Consider the following 18961-nt stretch of genomic DNA (forward strand, 5'->3'; position numbering starts at 1 on the left):
TGACTTTTTTTGCTTGAAAAAAACGCCATACTATACTATGACGTTTTTTATGACATTTTGAGGTCAAAAATTTTTTTGACTTTTTTTGCCCGAAAAAAACACAATACTATACTATGACGTTTTTTATGACATTTTGAGGTCAAAAAAATTTTTGACTTTTTTTGCCCGAAAAAAACGCCATACTATACTATGACGTTTTTTATGACATTTTGAGGTCAAAACATTTTTTGACTTTTTTTGCCTGAAAAAAACGCAATACTATACTATGACGTTTTTATGACATTTTGAGGTCAAAAAAATTTTTGGACTTTTTTTGGCCGATTTTGATGCCTTACTATACCATGACGTTTTTTATGACATTTTGAGGTCAAAAAAATTTTTGACTTTTTTTGGCAGCAAAAAACGCCTTACTATACTATGACGTTTTTTATGACATTTTGAGGTAAAAAAAAATGTTGACTTTTTTTGCCTGAAAAAAACGCCTTACTATACTATGACGTTTTTTATGACATTTTGAGGTCAAAAAAAATTTTGACTTTTTTTGCCCGAAAAAAACGCAATACTATACTATGATGTTTTTATGACATTTTGAGGTCAAACAAAATTTTGACTTTTTTTGGCCGATTTTGACGCCTTACTATACTATGACGTTTTTTATTACATTTTGATGTAAAAAAAAAAACTCTGCACTTCGGTTTGACTCATTTTTCTCCTTTATTTTAAATGCAACAGCAGGTTTGACACCAGTAACAGCCACGTGGTCTGCTGGGTGTCCTTCAGCAAAAGACATTTCAAGACATTGATCAGTTTTAAACTGTATGTTGCTCTTGAGTGTCACTGAAACACGCCGTGATCCAGGCCTTGTGATTATTTTCCTGCAGGGCAGTGGGCATAGGAAGTACTTCTTTCAGATGAATTCTCCCTTCAGACAATATCACAGAACAGACGAGTCTGATGTAAAAACGAACCGAAATCATTTTGTTACCAGAATTACACAATAAAATTAAGTCAGATTAATTCAAAAGCAGAAACGATTGCACATTAAAAATCAAAAATAGTCGGGCAGTAATCTTACATTTTTGGCATCTGTGCTGTTGCACCGGTGGTGGTGACATGTCATGCAGATAGTTTTAATCTAGTGGCTGCAACAGAGGTTAAAACAGGAAACAGATCTAAGTTCAGGTGCACATTAAATGCAAAAAAAAAAAGATGACAAGGAACTGATAGAGCCTTTAACAGCTGATCTAGACACAGTTATATCTTTAAAATGACAGACAATGTTTCTGTAGCTATAAGTGTGTGTGGAAGGATGTTTGGATAGAACAGCAGGCTACTTAACCGACTGGCTTCATCCAGCTGGCTGTCTAATGTGATGTAGCTGCTCCACTGACTGACCGGCTAACTAACATGACTCTACCTTACTAAGACAACATTTTTCAAACATGTTGCTAAAACCCAGAATCATACCTAACATTATGCACTGACACACTAGAAAAGCTAAACAGCCGATTACCAAAGTGACTCAGGCTGTATCTCTAAGTGCCACAGCTTTTAGGGTGCTGCCTGCTGGCACCAGCTGTTGTTTCTATTTTTTTTCCCTTAGAAGAGCAGTCTTCCTGTTTTGTTTGGGAACCTCAAAGCACTTTAGGTTGATGTCAGTAGAGAGAAGTGGGCATATTTAAATAACTCATTTTGTCCAACCAACAGTACAAAATCCAAATGTTTTGAATTTACTAACATGGACAGTAAAAAAAAAGCTTAAAAAAACCCTGTAAATAGTAAAAGTGCTGCAGTTTTTGTTGTTGTGTTGTAGATTAATTTTCTGTGGATTGACTAATCAGTTAATGAGATCAGCTTTTAATATAAACACAGTTTGGTTGAAATTTGGCTAAAAGATGCACAAGAGGCTCAATGTTTGTCGCTCATTCCCAAAAACATGTATCACAATGAAGGAGGCAGGAGTTTAAAGGTACAACAACATAAATTAAAATTTTAGGAAGAAACAGAACTTTGAGTTCTGGACTGTTGGTCAGACAAAACAAGACGTATGCTGACGTGAGGGTGGGCTGTGTGAAATTGACGGGCATTTCTCACTATTTTCTGACAAGACACAAACGATTAATAGAGAAAATAATCTGCAGATTAATCAATTATGAAAATAATTGTTAATTGCAGCCCTAGATGCAAATGTAAAGAATTTAACAGGAGACTCCTGCACTTGCACGAGGCCTCTGGGCACTGTCGTCTGCCATAGCGTGTTTTCTGATACTGACCCCTGAGGGGCGCTAGAGGAAAACTTTGTTGTTTTTTAATTGTGCACCCAATGGATTTAAGTGTTGGTTTACAAATGTACCTTGACCTGTTCTAATATGAGCTGTCATGATGATTAAGGAGACAGTATTCTCTCTGCGCTGACAGGTGTCTAAACCTATTACTCTCACCATGTTTACAGCTGCTTGCTGTCTCTCATCAGCTCCTCCTTAGGATTGTGTTTTTGGCAACATGGCAGTGTGTGAATGGTAAACCTAAACTCCCGGCTTCAAAATTTCAGAAGCCTAATAGGTGGCATCGTTGAAGGTAAAGCTTTGTGCAGGATATGATGTGAGCAGTTTGGGCGTTTTGTTTTTCAGGCACTTGTTCCTCACGGCTACTCTGATCACTAAAGATGCTAAGTGGACTCACACCTTTAATAACTAACAAAGTGACTGACCAGTCGTTAAGATCACAAACACGTGACTGATTTATTGACTAGCAAACTGATGATCACCTTCTTTCAGACAGAGTTTGTTGTAGCTGACTAGCTGCTTGGTCTACAGGCTACCAAACACCAACTGCAAAGCTGCCTGACTCACTGATGAATTAATGGAACAGAGTCTGTTAAAACAGGGTGGTAATAATGTCTGTCATGAATATGTGGAGTGACTGATGTGTTAAGGCTGAGCTCAGACTACAGGAGGCCCTGGTCCAGTCCATCTGGGGCAGTGCAGATAATTCAAATCTGATTGAAATGAACACGTGAATCTGGATGGGCTGTTTGGACAGCTGAGAGGAAGAAAAGGCAGAGGGACGGGAAGACGTGAGAACAACACATGTATTTTTCCCTCTGCTATAATGACTGTAATAATCTTTCTTAGAACAATTTGATTTCAAAACTGGTTCAGATTTTAAAAACCTGTAAACCTGTAATCTGAGCACAACCTTACATGGTGGTTCTCTAGCTGATTTACAAGAAGTATCTGTAAAATCACTTTAAGCATCGAGTCTTTTCCCTGTGGAGTCACCAACCAATCAGTCATGACGCTGTGATTTTAAAGAAACGTGTTCAGACCAGGTCAACACTTCAACGTATTTTGAGAATACAGACCCATGTCCAGTCAAACTCATTCTCTTCTGACACTTCTTAAAAACTTAAAATAATTATAATAACTATCTTTCCAGTATTAAATAATCTTATATAAAAACACACACACAAAAAGGTTTGAAATAAATGGCAATGCTCCCTCTAAGAGTGCCCTGCCCCCCTCCCACCCCCCAACATTTCTGTACACATCATCTCACTTTCACGTCCTTCCACTGATCCGTCCTTCCCTTCATCGGTAGCGTTACTTCCATTGCCGCGGCTCCATGCAGTACCAGTTATTTTGCAGCAAATTGTCTCTGTTGCCGTTGTCGTTCAAGTCGTCTTTTGTATATTTCAATGCAAAGCTGCACAGACATTGTGAAAAAAGCTCGATAGGTGATTTTTCTGGCTTGCTTGTATACAGATATATATACATATATATATTTTTACGCATGTCATTGGATTAAACATGTACTGGTAATGATAGTAATAATGAGGATAATAGGAACAATCATAATCTGAGATTAGGAGAAGGAAACACGGCTTGCTACTTGCTCGGAGATCCAAGGGTGGATGGTTTAGGATGAGGAGAGACGACGGACAAGTCAAGACAGACACTGATTATTTCTTCTCTGCAGTAACGATGAGACCTAAACAGTCAGTTCAGTTCTTTAGGCTCCACCCAGTGTCCTTGCTCCCTACCACTCACTGGTCAGTTTGGTGCTTTGGTCCCTTTTTGGAGGAGCGGGAGGCGGGCCTCGCCGCAGCGTTGCATAGCCTGAGATGTTGGCATGTTTGGTGGAGTGGGAGTGTGTGTGGTGGCGAGACAAAGTGTGGGAGTGTCCCCGGACACCCTGCTGGTGCTGCTGCTGCTGCAGGAGCTCCGGAGGGGGTGGCGGGAGGAGGGCCATGTCGTCCATGGTGCCCACAGGCTCCATCTTAGAGGAGGAGATGAGGTGGGAAGAGGTGAGTGAGCCGTGGCGAGACACTGACTTCCTCTTTAGGGTGCGGTTGAGGTCTTCCAGGAAATGTGGCTTTAGTGCCAGGGAGCTTGGCCCTGCTGATTTCGGGGAGGTGGGCGGGACAGGTGAGGAGGAGGAAGAGTACGAGGACAGGGACGGAGGTGGTGTCTGAGACAGAGGAGGTGGTGAGAGGGGCAGTGAAGTTGTATTTTCATACTGGATCGTGTTGCTGGTTCGCCGGTTCAGTGTTGGAGGAGGGACTGCACCCTTTTTCAGTGAGCCTTGTTTCCATGACGACAAGGAGGAAGTTGGTGGCTGCTGATGTGGCTGCATCTGAGGCTGGGGATTCACCACAGCGACTTTAGGGGGGTGATGGAACTCTGATGGGTGGGGAGGAGGAGGGAAAAGCTCAGAGTCACTGGGGGGAGGCGGGAAGTAGTCGGGAGATGAGTCGAGGTGGGAAGGCTGGGAGGGGGGAGGTGGGGGAGGAGGAGATGGGAAGTCAGACGGTTGATGGTGCTGGCCTGTTTGAAGGCCCTGGAGGGCCAGAGGGAGGTTCGCCAAGTTCAGCTTCCCCGGCTTAGGTAGCGGAGCAGGAAGCACAGAGGAATCTTTTGAGGGAGACCCAGTCGCTGATGAGGAGTTAGATGAGGTACTGGTTTGAGGAGCTTGGCCAAATTTGTTGACCAGGCTCTCCACCTTCTTTGGCCTCTCATCTTGAGTCTCGCCTGAACTGGACCGGATGGAGGAGGCTCTCTGTGGGGTTGGTGGAGGCCCTCGCTTGGTGGATCCTGTGGACGAGGTGGAGGGCGACTTCTTTATAGGGGAGCCCGTCTTGGAGGAGGATGAAGATGGAGGAGGAGGAAAATCTGCCAGGGAGTTGTCAGGAGGAGGTGGGGGGAACTCTGGGGACTGTGCCACAACGCCTCCTGGCTGCCATTTAGGTTTGGCCTTGACCGCAGGAGGAGACTGAGGAGCAGTGAACTTGGATCCTTCCATGGAGTTGGAGGCAGGCAGAGAGGAAGGGGCGGCACTTCCTGGGAACTGATTGACGATCTGTTTGACCAAAGAGGAGGTAGCTGCCGCAATGGAGACAGAAGAAGAGGAAGAAGAAGGAGAGAGGGCAAGGTTTTTGGAGGAGAGGCTGTGCTGCTTTGGCAGAGTGGGAGGTGGCTGATTTGGGGAATGTCCTGTTGAGAAGCTTTGCTGCTTTTTAACCGGTCCGTGGCCACTATGGGGAGGTGTTGGTGACACAGGTGAGAGGGCAATTGGAAGTGAAGAGGGACCTGAAGGTTTGGGAGCAGTCTGAGGGGGAAAACCACCAGTAAATGTTTTGGGAGGTGCAGGAGGGGGAGCACTGGGTGACAGAGGCCGGAGAGTTTGCAGAGAGGCAGGAGGGGAAAGCTCAGCTGGAAGTGGAGGAGGAGGAGAATTATCATCGAGTACTGCTGGGCTAAAGTCGTACACCATGTTGGGAAACTTTTGTGCCAGGAACTGCTGGAGGCCAGTGTTGGAGAGTTGAGGGCAGGAGTTGGGGATGAGCTCTGGAGGGGGAGGAGGAGGCAACCCATTGGCCTCCAGGTTCTCTGGTGGAGGAGGTGGGAGGTAAGAGGGCTCCAGCAGCTCCTCTTCTGGTGGGGGTGGTGGCGGGAGAGCAGAGGGGCTTGATGGACCAAATTTCAATGCGGCCATGGCTGAGCCAGGAGCTGGCGCTGTTTGTGGAGGTGGAGGTGGGGGGGATGGTGGTAACGGAGGGGAGGTGCTGTAAGCGGCTGGGAGGGTATTGTAGTTAGGTTTGGTAGACTGAATGGGAACGGCAAGCGGGGCGGCTCCTGACGGCTGTGTCCTGGTCTGGTTCTGGCTCTGCAGACGAGCCAGCGTGCTGTACTTGACGTATGAGGAGGTAGGTGCCGGCTGATGGGCCACACTTGCGACGGGGGGAGGAGGTGGAGGTGGAGGAGGCGAGGGCGGCGATGGGGAGGAATCCTCAGATTGGACGAGGCCGTCAGTGTAGCTGGTCCGGGAGGGTGGGGTCTGAGGCTGAGAGATAGGGAGGGGTTGGGGTGAGAGGGTAGGTATCTGGAGAGGGATAGGCCTACTGATAGGGTCGATCTTCATCATCTGGAGAGAGAAGTGAAGACGGAGCAGAGGAGTGGGAGGAGAAGAAGGAGAGGGCGGTGAAGAGACAACAGACAGGCAGAAAAAGAGGCAAAATTACAACAAGTACTTAACAATAGCAATGTGATGTTTCTGAAAACCAAACAATCGAAGACACGGTTAGGGATGGGTTCCGACAGTCTGTTCCGTTTTAGACCTGGTTCCAATTTGGCAAAAAACCCAGATTTGTTAAGCTCCCTGGCCAAAAAAAAAAATCCCTAACTGAATCTGTTGTTTGTTCTTTTGTGTTCTCTGTGTAGTCTCTACATTACAGGCATCAGGGAGAGAAAAAAAAGACTGACATAAACAAACGTGTGATAACTCAGACATTTCTGATAAGTTCAGAAGGACAAATGCTGAGATTCAGTCTCCTCCCAGTGTCACACCATATTCTGTGATCTGTAACAGTGCAACACGTTCGCCTTCAGGTAACGTTAAGTGCGTTGTGCAGGTGTAACATCAGCGATTTATTTAGCTCATATGCACTAAATGATAAAGTATAATTAATATTTTATTCTATTTTCACTGTCTTGTTTTTACTTTAGCTTCTATGGCTTCAGCGGCTGCAGCACAGCCCCCCAGTGAAGTGTGTGGATTCAGACTTGGATCCAGATTCAATAAAATTCTATCGAACCCCCATCCCCAGACCAGATGCAAGAACTCAAATCAGTGCAGTCAGAGCACACACAGCCACTGAAACTCCAAACACATCGTAACATCGAATAAAGTCAATCACAATCATGATGTCCTACTAGTAGAGCTTTGTCCATTTCTCATTGGCTTCCGCAAAGAAACTGAAGGAGGTACCATGGATCAGCTAAGGTCAGTCCATCTATCTGAACACAAAACCAACAACCAACCAACCAACTAATGTAAAATTTAGTCTGAGATATTTTGAGCTGATTCAGATTCATCGGCCGCAGCGGTCAGCTGTAGCATAAGGCTTAGGACAGGTTTAAAGCTGTGTTGTCTGGAACAAATCATGTGGATGTGGAAAATTTAACACTAATCTAACAATCAGCTGTGTTTTAAACCGCTGCATCAACATCTTAAACTGTTTAGTAAACTGTGTTCAGCTATTCGTGGGCTAAATGTCAGTTTCTGTCATGTTATTTGTTGGTTAGGACATTCCATCACACCACGAGGTTAGAACAAATCCACAGTTCAGCTGCAGTCAAACTGTTAACATGCCTGTTACATCACTTCCTGTCTAACCTCCACTCCCTCCTCCTCCTGCACAAAGAGGAACTGGCATACGTCCCTTCACCTTTGACCACTGGCAGGGAAGCAGAGGGGACACATGGGAAAAATAGTCCACAAGTAAACAGGACAATGACGGGAAAGGATAGGATTGAGTGTGTGTGTGTTCACACCTCTCCTTGCGTTCCTCTCCTCCAGGCATCAGAGAAGATGGAGCTGACGACACTCTGGGAGCGGGTGTGGCCCGCTGATGCCATCTCTGAAACGCCACTGTCCGATTGGCTGGAGTGGTTGGACTGGGACTCTGACGTGTGGACAAACAGAAGTAAGTTTTGTTTAACTCTTACTACTGATGATGATTCTTATTCTGTTGATGACTAATTGATATTCGTTAATGGACAGTGTTCATATTTAAAAATAATTGTGGTTCATTTTGGCTATATCTGTGTGACTTTCAGCCTTTGAACCTGTTTGAGAATTCACTCAATCACGTAGCGATGCAACTAATTATCATTTTTACTATTGATTTGTCAGACAATTATTTTCTTGATTACTCATTTGATGTGTAAAACCTTGAAACGTCTTTTGTTCAACGAACATTATTAGAATTTCGATATTCAATAAGATCAATCAGTTGCTGCAGCTCTACAAACAAGACAGAGAGACAGACCTGGAAGGCTCGAGGAGCTGGATCCTGACTTGATGGAAGAAGACGAGAGGGAAGACCAATCGTAGGCCGCCTCAGTCCTCCTCATGGCCTCCTGGAAATTGATGTACAGCTGCTTCCCATACTGATGGATGGACAGACAGGCAGGAAAATAACCACAAACACATTAACTTCACTGAAGCAGCACGATTCTGTAAGGTTTTATTGCATTGGCCCGAATATTGGACAACACTAGTTGACAAGTCCAGTTGCCTTTGTAAAACTTTTGGAGACTTATCATTCGTGACAGACCTAATTCTTGGTGGTCTCACAGATTTTCTCCCAGGTTCATTTCTGCTGTAAAGACGTCTGGAGACGCTATGAACTTTCACTCTTAACAAATCTATTTCCTCCATGGGAGCAAAGCACATTACACCTGCTTTCACAAACTCCTGCAGGTAAAGCACAGCTGACAAAAACACTTTTAGTGCTGACGAACTCTGAAAGACTTACTGAAAACACCTGCCAGCAACTAATAACCCCTAATTCGCTCTCTGTAGAAAACCGTGTCTCATTAGTACTTTCTTCATTGTTTAGTTCTCAAATTGAAGACTGACACCAACATTTTCAAACCTAATTCCAGACAAGATAATACAGTCTCATATTTGGGTCAATACAGTAATGGTACTGCATGGCACAGCAACATAATGTTTACCGACAGGACACGTCGTTACCTTGGCGATGCGAATACTGTTGATCCATTGTTGGAGGGTTCTGACGTCATCGCAGCAGAGGTACTTGATGTACTGCGACTTCTTCTGGATCTGAGGGTGCTATACACACACATACTATGTATTACTCTACAGAATACTCTGCTGGTTACTACAACTGCAGTCACTTTTGCTGCTACAAACACTCTAAAGTTAGTATTTATAATGTATTTATTGTACTGCAGTATTAATACATTAAAGATGTTGTTATTCTATTTGTTGCTATAATATCTGTATTTTCTTTGAAATGGATGTGTAATTACTCCAACACACCACAGTGTGGCACTGCAAGACCGTATGTGTGTGTGTGTGTGTGTGTGCGAATGTACCTTCAGCACCATGCAGTAATCTGTAGGAGCCTTGTACTTGCTCTTGTAGTCCTGGCCGTGGTAGACATTAACATGATCCAACTGGAGAAAACACACCAGGTCTCTGGATGCCTACACAAACACACACATTGAATTTCAAGTTTTTGTTTTTTTTTACAGTTTAAAAAAAAAAGAAGAAAAAAGTTAAACAAAATTCTGTTGTTTTTCTTTCTTTTCATTACACACACCTTGGCCTTGCCCTTGGGGACATAGTAGATGCCAGAGGCCCTTAGCAGGAAGTAGCGTTTCTTCCACGACTTCTTCCCATCCTCTTTCAGCCACAACACTCCCTCCATCTCAGGAACGGAGACAGAGCTGCCGCCAAAACATTCCTAACACACACACACACAGAAAAAACTAAATAATGTTTATATTTCGAGAAGGATTATTGTCTCCTACTAATTCAGATAAACTCAGTTTCATTTTGTTGCTGATTTTTATACCAGTATCATCTATTTTTATATGGATATTAAGCAAAATGCAAAGTGGCAGGAAAAATAAACCAGTGGCTTACAACAGAACAGTTGAGAACAGTAAAAAGAGATCATGTCAGACTGTCGCTGAAACTGTGTGCACACGCCATGGGACCCTGGTTTTCACCGGCAAGACTGAGATGGAAACTTTCCAGAGACTTTCTGGGTGAAGATGCATTTGAGGAAGCAGCTGTGTGCAAGAGGAGAAAACAGACTAACCTCTAACAGAGCCTCCTTGTTCCTTTCAGCCATCTCACATGTTTCCTTCCGCCCCAACAAATAGTTCTGCAGGACACAAGAAGCAGGAACAACAAAATGGAGAAGCAGGAGAGGAGAGGCAGGTCGCTGGTTAGCACAACCAAATCATGTGTATACTTTTGATTATACAAGATTTGGTGAAGCTTCCCATGTGTTGTGTGTGTATGTGTGTGTGTGTGTGAGTGTGTGTGCGCATGCGTTCATCTTACCTGGGGGTTTTTGAACAGAGCATACTTCTCAATGCGCTCCGTGAACATCAGGCGGTTTTGGCTGTCTCTGGTCCAGTTCAGCAGGTTCTCCACCAGGTTCTCATGATCCTCAAAGATCCGCTCTGCACAGGGTGAATGAGTTATTTTAGGTGACTTTCAGTTAATTCAAGTCAAAGCAGAAAAATCATTAGGACGCAGATCATATTTTTTACTTTGGACACACACACTGCTGTCAAATTCACCAGCTACTGTGTCCTCAAAGTGGTCAAAAACTGGTTTTGACCACTTTTTTTTAAATCACAGATTCTTATTTGTTTGTAAATGCATAAATTGGAAAATGAAGAAGACTGTTCCTGCGGGGCCCTCATAACCTTGCTCTCCTCGCTGCTCTACAGAGGAAACATTGCTCGTGGCAATCTGCTGCCCTCATTCCCTCTGTTTCTCTCTTTTGAACTCAGTGTCTCACACTCCAGCTGCCTTTCAGATGTTTTCCTCTGAGGACTGAAATGGACAAAACCATGTCAGCTGTGACCCACATTGAATTTGAGGACTATTGTGTTGTCCTCATTAACAGAAACTGCCTGTGTCTTTTTTTTTAAATTGTAGCCAGATGTATTTAGTCAGCACCTAAATACTGACATTGTAATATACGTCAGTATTTAGACATATGTTTACTGTCCTGTTTTATTGCTTCAGTACATGATACGTTGTTTATGTTTACCTGGTGGGTTGGTTTCACTTACCAACAGCAATTTGTAACAACTAAAAACACAACATTAGATGAGGAACTGTAGGACTTCGGTGCATTGTGGACTGGGAGTCAGCCTGAGCCCAGACCCAGATAAGCTGCAGATGACATGACATAAAAGATTTGCAGCTTCCAGCTTCTCAAATGTAAAGATTTTAAGGGGTGGTTAATCGGTCCAATATCCTGATTAGATTCGATTACTATTATTGAGGTCTCGATTCTATTACCAATCGATTACTGAGTTTCCGTTTGACAACAGTAAACCAAAATACGCCATAAACGTATTGCACCATCAAAAAAAGTCAGCTGCTGAATTTCTCAACTTTTACTGAGAAACGTCTCAAAGCCCCTTCAGTTATGTGTAGTATATCTGTAACTTCCAAATTATTATTATTTTTCACTCGTTTTGGATGTAGTCTTTCACCGGGGTACACGCAAATGTACCACGCAAACGCAAAAGCCTCACAATGGAAGTAGTTCCTTTCTGGCTACGAAGCGGAAGAACCGCGGTCAGGCCAGCCGTCTCTCCACTTCGTAACCAGAAAGTAACTACTTCCATTGTGAGGGTTTTGCATTTGTGTTGTGGCTTTGGCGTTTGTGTTGCAACGTTTGCATTTGCGTGGCCCTTCTCGGCCTAATGTGCATGTTTTTGTGATTGTGGTAGGAAGCTGGACTACCCGGAGAAAACCCACGCAGGCACAGGGAAAACATGCAAACTCCACACAGAAGAGCTCAGACCGGGGTTCGAACTTGGAGCCTTCATGTTGCCACAGTACTTTAGCTTAGTGCGGCAAAGTTTGCAGACAACGTACGTCCTGTCGACGTGTTTAAAACGTCTGCCATGAAAACCAAAATGCATCCACACGCTCGCTTTTAAACCAGACGGATGGATGGATTGGTTGGTTGTAGGTTAATGGTTTTTCTTCGTCCAATTCACGCGTCTCTCGTCTTTCTAGCTTAGTAAGCTCGCTCGCTGGTTCTGTTAGAGGGTGTTTTGTTATGACTGTTACTCAACAGCTCCGCCTTGAGGTTAAATACTGTATGACAGCCAGTAACTGGAAAGTCATTGCTGTGTATTAACAAAAAAACACACAATAATCGATTTTTTTCACCACCCCTAAAAGATTTGATGCTACTATTTGCCACATGATAGAGAAGTAAACATTTTTGGGATTTTGACTGTTGGCTGAACAAAACAAGGCGTGTGAAGGCATCACAGTGAGCTGTGGGAAATTATCCAGGACTTTTTTCAGCATTTTCTGACATGTTATAGGCAAAAGGATTAATTGATAATGAAAATAACTGTTAGTTGCAGTCCTATCATTTATAATTATAATGGCAAATACTGGTTCTATTGTTACTATTATACTACTACTTGTTCTTCTCTCTCTGATCATTATCATGTGCCACACACTCTTATCTCCTGCAGGGTAAGCTATAGCAGGTCAGAGGTTACAGTGTGACAGGAAGTCAGTCTCCTGCCAAAGGGCACTCAGCAGGGGCCTGGTGTTGCTGGTGTGTTTGTATGTGTAGGGGATGATGCCAGCACCCCATCCCCTCCCCCTTCTTCCCCCAGATACAGACACCAATTACTGCCCTCACTCCCTTAATTAACAAAGGGGCCAATTTAAATCTTCCTCAGGCCGAATCCTCTCTTTCAGTCCAGGTTTCAGAAACTCAGGTGGAGCAGATCCGTATAAATGAGGAAAGGTTTAGGTTCGGCAGAACGAGCTACACTTTACCTTCTCCCTCGCTCTCTCTCTCTTTCGTAACGATGGTAACTGCATGTTCAGCAGAGGCCCTGAAGATGTGGGTTAGATCACACGCTTCACTGCACCGGACCTACATAAAGACTGTGTGTATGTGCATGTCAAAGAGTGTTAAGTGGAGTTGAAGCTCGTAGTACAGTGTGTGCTGGCAAACACACACACACACACACACACACACACACACACACACACACACACACACACACACACACACACACACCCAAGGGAGGTGTGTGTGTGTGTCTTTGTGGCTGAATGTCTTTTCTGTCTTACAGTCAGTGTTGGGCACCATGCACCAATAATGCACCTCCCTCAACACACATGCACTAATGCACCTGGATATCAAGAAAGAGTTTCACTTCAGCTCTGTGTCCAATTAGTTGTTTGCTAAATCAGATTGTGTCACTAAAAAGGCGTCGCTGTCTTTGTTTGTAAAGCCATTAGAAATGACTTAAATCTGTTGCTGGGTAACGTGTAACATGTGTTTCTATTCCATGCTACATTGTATAGTCATATATCATGTTAATATATTGTGGTTAATGCATTAATATTTAATGTTCTGTTGCATTATAAATTACATTTTTATACTCATATAAACAAACCCTAATTATCAGATATGCTATTCTTGTATATGCTGTTATAGTGGATGGTATCATTTAAGTCTGCCACTAACTTCTAACATTTCAATAATGGATTAATCTGACAGTTATTTTTATTTAATTGATTGGTCTGTGAAATGTTTAAAAGAAATAATGAAAAAAAAAATGCTGTTTACAGTTTCTCAGCCAGCCCACAGTGATGACTTTGATGAATAAAACCTAAAGTTGTTCAATTTACTCTGATACATGACAAAATAAGAAAATCTTCACGTTGGAGAAGCTGAAACCAGAGAATGAATGAAACAATCGACTGATTATCAGAATATCTGCTGATTCATTTTCTTATACTTGATTAATGTACTGTTAGTTGCAGCTTCAGTATCATATCACTCCTGCATGTGCTGTACTTTGCTGCTATTAACACCATGGTGTCACTTCACTTGATACAGTACTGCGCCACTCCAGTCTTGAGTTCCTGTGTGTATATACTACTTGCCTTGTAATTTTGTCTTTAAGTGCTCTTGTATGCTGTATACATTATTTTTATTTCTATCCTTATTTTTATTTTAAATACTGATTTTCTGATCATTTAATTCTCACTTGTTTCTGTTTATCTGGACTAATTTCTGAATAATTTCTGCAACAACCAAAGGTTCCCTCTGGGCATCAACAAGGTTTGTGTGTGCATGTAAGTGTATGTATGTGTGTGTGTGTGTTTGCTCACCCATCTGCAGCTCACTGATGGTTTCCACCAGTGACCAGTCTGGACTGTAGCCACAGTGAGATTTCTCCAGCAAACTGTCGAGAACCTGAAGAACAGGAGACTCTGCAGTAACAGAACTTCTAGTGTTCATGAGCCATTACTGTGACTGTTAATGATACTGGTGCCACAGCTGCTTATGACACTATGATAGGGCTGGGTATCGTTCAAAACTTTTCGATTCTGATACCCTATCTTTGATAACGATTCCTGAACGACACTTTTTTCAATACCAATTGAAATAGAAACAGAAAATCTACATTACACACAACTTTGAAAAACTTTGGTTTTATTTCTGTTTCTGCACTTTTTCATTCATACATGCACGGAAAACATGCAAAGTAAAAAGTGAAAAAAGTACAACGTAACAAATGTCACCGACAAAATGAACCAGTGCAAACAGTTTTCAGTGCAAAATTAAGTTTCAAGCCAGTATATTAGGCTTACTGCAGCATACCATTATCACTCAGCAATTCTTCTTTAGAACAATCAGCATATCTAACAGTGTCCCCAGCAGTAAAACATGTACGTCCTGAGGGTGTGGATGTTGCTCGCATACAGAGATAACTTGTTGGCAAGTCAGAAATCATTGGCAGAGAGTCCTTCATCCCTATACACATCTTGCATTGTGCACTGCTAGCATCAGTGCTGCTAAAATGGAGCCACGCTCTGGATCTTTTCCACATTGTACACGGATTGCGGCCGGAAGAATGAGCGCGACGCGAGAGCTTCGCGTAAGCTACGTAACTCAAACAAACATAAACAGCGCATGAGCTACGTAGCTGTGGCGAAGCTGTCAGCTTTGCGTGAGCTACGTAGCCCAAACACACGTAGCTAACAGCTTCGCGACAGCGTCAGCTACGTAGCTCAAGCGAAGCCCTCGCGTCGCGCGCATTCCTTTGTGGGCTTTGTGGGCGTGGCGTAAACTACTGTGTTCCCCGGATGACCGGAGCCAAACAGCCAATCACCAGCACTTTTGAACTTGGCACGTCAAACACGCTGCAAGCTTATTGGCTCACTGACGTTGACGCGATTAACCCATTAGGTATCGAAATTCGATGTTGAACTAAATGGCATTTTTCGGTTGATACCTTAGGAAGTATTGAATTCGACACCCAGCCCTACACTATGACAGTGGTACTGCTATGGTACGGGTGGTAATAATAAGTATAACTGCTGCTACAAACAAATGGTAATTACTGCTAATCTCATTTTACAGTACTATTACTGCAGCAGTACTACAGCTGTAATGTGGGTTGGAGGCATACCTGTCTGACCGTCTGTCTCTCATCCACCATCATGGTCTTTGAGCTCTCGTCTGACAAATGAACACGAATCACCAGCTATGAAGGAAAGAGAAAGAGAGAAGATGACGCTTTACATTAATATTGTTATGACACTTCCAAGTCTAATTCTTGATTCTGGTTTTTTCTTTGCATATTACTTTACTATTACAATAATCCAAGTTCTACCTTTGTGGTTTAAAAGACATCACTGTAGAAAAACACATGAAATAATTAGTGACTGCATCACTTTCACTTATTCAGAGAGAAACAAACTCCAGATTGTTTGTAAGAGGAGGATCGCGCTTCTTTCAGCTGTGCTCAACCAGTCTTTCAACAGAAGCCCATACAGTGAGATGTACAGTAATGCATAACCATGTGTCTACATCCATACAGGGATAAAGGAGTTAACTATCCCTATGCATGCATGCCAACAGTATCTCACGGCATGCATGCATGTATGGAAACACACATACACTCCCCCCACCAACTCCCACACACAACCACAGTTACATACTTACAGACGAGTTGGACGTTTGCTTTGCCTCACAGTGACATAACATAGAATAAGATATTAATATAGTGTGGTAACACAGGATGAAACTAAGTATTGTTGCTATGGTTACCTGCAGTTTATGGCCCTAATTAAGTTTGGCTATTGAAATTAAAGATATATTTACACGGATAATTGAGGAGTGTGATTTAGCATTGAGCATTAGCATTTGTGTGTTAACTTTGAGTGTTTGATACTTGTATGTTCAAACCTTTCATCAGTTGTAAAAGTGCATTTATACGTGTGTGTGTGTGTGTGTAAATTATGAAACTTAGAAACTGGGACATAATTTACATAATTATGTCCCAGTTTCCATGTAATTTTGATGAGGTTTTTGAGAAATGGTGTATCCATGTTTGTTTGTTTGTTTTGTTTTTTCATATGATTGGATTAAACTGAAATGACAACTGGTCTCTTCATGTTATTATCTTTTGATATATTTTATCGTCCACTGTGTCTTAAATGATGCTGCTTTATATATGTGTATATGTGAATGTGTGTGTCACTTTTTTGGAGCTTTGTGCAGGATCAACACACACACACACACACACACACACACACACACACACACACACACACACACACACACACACACACACGCACACACACACAGGTAGCTGGCAGTTCAGTCTGCGTGTGTGGTGAATCCAGATTGTCAATCCAGTCTCTCCGTTTTCTGTGGGATTGGGACTTAACTTGCGATGGTCATTATGTTAAGTGCTCTGTATGAGTGTGTGTGTATATACATGTATATATCTGTGTGTGTGTGTTGACCCCAGCTGTTATCGACCAGAGCTTTCAATGTGGAGTAACACTGACCTGACCCAGAAAACTGAGTCCGCTGGACACGTGCCAGACACAGACTCACATGCGGATAGTCCAACACACATCCTGAACACACACACACATACACAACGCATATTTCTTTAATGTCCATCTTTCTTGTGTGTGTGACCTGAACTCACCTTCTTCACCTGGGCCTCCTTGATCTTCTCCAAGGCCACTCGGATATTCTCTGCCTTGAGCTTGGCAGCCTGCTCCTCCTGCGCGCACACACACACACACACACACACACACACACACACACACACACACACACACACACACACACACACACACACACACAGTGACGACAACAACAGAAATTAAACACCAGTCAGTCAAAACAAACTAACAGCACTGACACATTCCTGCAACTCTCTCTCTCTCAGCCCGTATTAAGGACACACATGCTCATTAAAATCCACTTGTCCTCTCACCCACCTGATTCCTCCAACAGGAATTCATCTTTATTTTTAGTCGATTTTTCTCGAACAACCAACACTTCTGTGTCTGCTTTGCATCAAATAAATACAATAAAATTGTGTACTCTAAAAAAATATATAAAAAAAATAAAATATTTGTCCTAACACATTACTCCTGATTAATTAGGCTTCTTCCAGCAGGATCTTTTATCATGCTAATAGTTTCCTGAAAGGGAGACAGAAATGCGAGGATGAGCAGGAGTGTAAGGTTAGTCCCAACAAGACAGAAGTGCACTGCCCAAGGGTCCCAAAGGCTGAGGAATCATCAGACACGTCTGCTTGGCAGCACAAAACCTGCCTCTCCTCCTCCTCCTCTTCATAATCATCATCATCATCATCTCTGCATTACTGTGGCAGCAGGACAATGGGACTGGATTAACGCCCAGACGCTACATATTGGTAGATCGGTTGTCTCTCTGAAGAATGATTTTCCAAATTTGCCAAACACACACTGACTGGAAGGTGTGCCAGTGTTTCTCTGCCACTGCAGCCAAAAAACTAGAGGACGAACAGAGACGTGAAAAAGTGTTTTCCACAACTCAGAGATAAAATGTCAGCCTTCAAGAAAATGATGGAGTTACGATAACGAGTTGCAAGAAAAAAAAAGTAGAATGAGGCAGTGGAGGAGGATGGATGGTTGACGAAGCAGCAGAAGAAGTCAGATAGCCTTGAATTCAGCAGAGCAGAGTGCAGACACAAACACAAGATCTGCAAACAAAAACAAGAGTAGAAGTAGAACCACGGGTAAAAACATGAACAGCACAAGAATAACAGAAAATAGTAGAAATACTGAGAAACTGACAGGCAGTTTATACTCTGACTGACAGACCTGCAGGTTGACTAATCTAGTTATTGACTGATTTACAGACTGACTGAGAGCCAGATTTACTCACTAATTAAATAGGAAACCTACTGACTGACCCGCAGACTGACTGATCGCCTGGTTGGTGAAGCAGCTGACTGTTTGGTTTCCCTCCACACTGACTGACTGACAGATTTACTGACTCATTCCACGCTTAGCTAGAAAATCAAAGTGAAAGATGCTACCTTGTCCCGTCACATCCTCCCTGGCCGAGCGAGACAGAGGGAATGAGAGGAAGAGAGAGCGAAGTAGAGATGGATGGGGGTGGGGGAGGGGCGCGGTTGCTGTGCCAACTTACATGCAGAGGCACTGATCTCTTTATCTCAAGCTCTCATGCCCCCTCCTGACAGTCTCTCTATTCCTCTCTCGCTCCATGCAGCACAGTCGCCTTTTCAACTCTCTCGTCTGATTTGTTTTTCTCCTCGTTTTGTCCTCAGCTCACGCTCACTACTTCACTCCCTGTCTCCCTCTCTCTAACACACCGTCTTATGTGATCAGTTTTAGGGGATCTTTCCAGTCACTTCACACCAGTGTATGAGTGTGTGTGTGTGTGTGTATGCCCTGGCGGAGGTGCTCCACTTTAGCCCATCAGCTTAAACACAAACACACACACAAACACGGGGGGATCCGTATTGTGAATGAGCGAAAGGGCAGAAGGAAATGAGGATGACGGGGAAGACGAGGAAGAGGAGATTAGCAG

General features: G+C 43.2%; 1 protein-coding gene across 2 annotated transcripts in view; it reads right to left on the reverse strand.

The window, feature by feature from the left end:
- Positions 1 to 708: 708 nt before the first annotated feature.
- The window catches only part of raph1a (Ras association (RalGDS/AF-6) and pleckstrin homology domains 1a), a 57186-nt gene continuing 38933 nt past the window's right edge, over positions 709 to 18961 (reverse strand). For both annotated transcript variants that reach the window (XM_041057606.1, XM_041057605.1), the window contains 11 exons: positions 17061 to 17138; positions 15528 to 15602; positions 14224 to 14308; positions 10384 to 10505; positions 10136 to 10201; positions 9632 to 9775; positions 9405 to 9515; positions 9040 to 9138; positions 8330 to 8450; positions 7833 to 7963; positions 709 to 6423 (listed from right to left, as the gene is read on the reverse strand). In XM_041057606.1, the coding sequence (XP_040913540.1) occupies positions 4039 to 6423; positions 7833 to 7963; positions 8330 to 8450; positions 9040 to 9138; positions 9405 to 9515; positions 9632 to 9775; positions 10136 to 10201; positions 10384 to 10505; positions 14224 to 14308; positions 15528 to 15602; positions 17061 to 17138 (3417 nt within the window). In that variant the 3' untranslated portion in view covers positions 709 to 4038. The remainder of the gene's footprint in view (positions 6424 to 7832; positions 7964 to 8329; positions 8451 to 9039; positions 9139 to 9404; positions 9516 to 9631; positions 9776 to 10135; positions 10202 to 10383; positions 10506 to 14223; positions 14309 to 15527; positions 15603 to 17060; positions 17139 to 18961) is intronic.

This window comes from Toxotes jaculatrix, chromosome 15 (genome assembly GCF_017976425.1).
Source record: "Toxotes jaculatrix isolate fToxJac2 chromosome 15, fToxJac2.pri, whole genome shotgun sequence".
Lineage (NCBI taxonomy): Eukaryota > Metazoa > Chordata > Actinopteri > Toxotidae > Toxotes > Toxotes jaculatrix.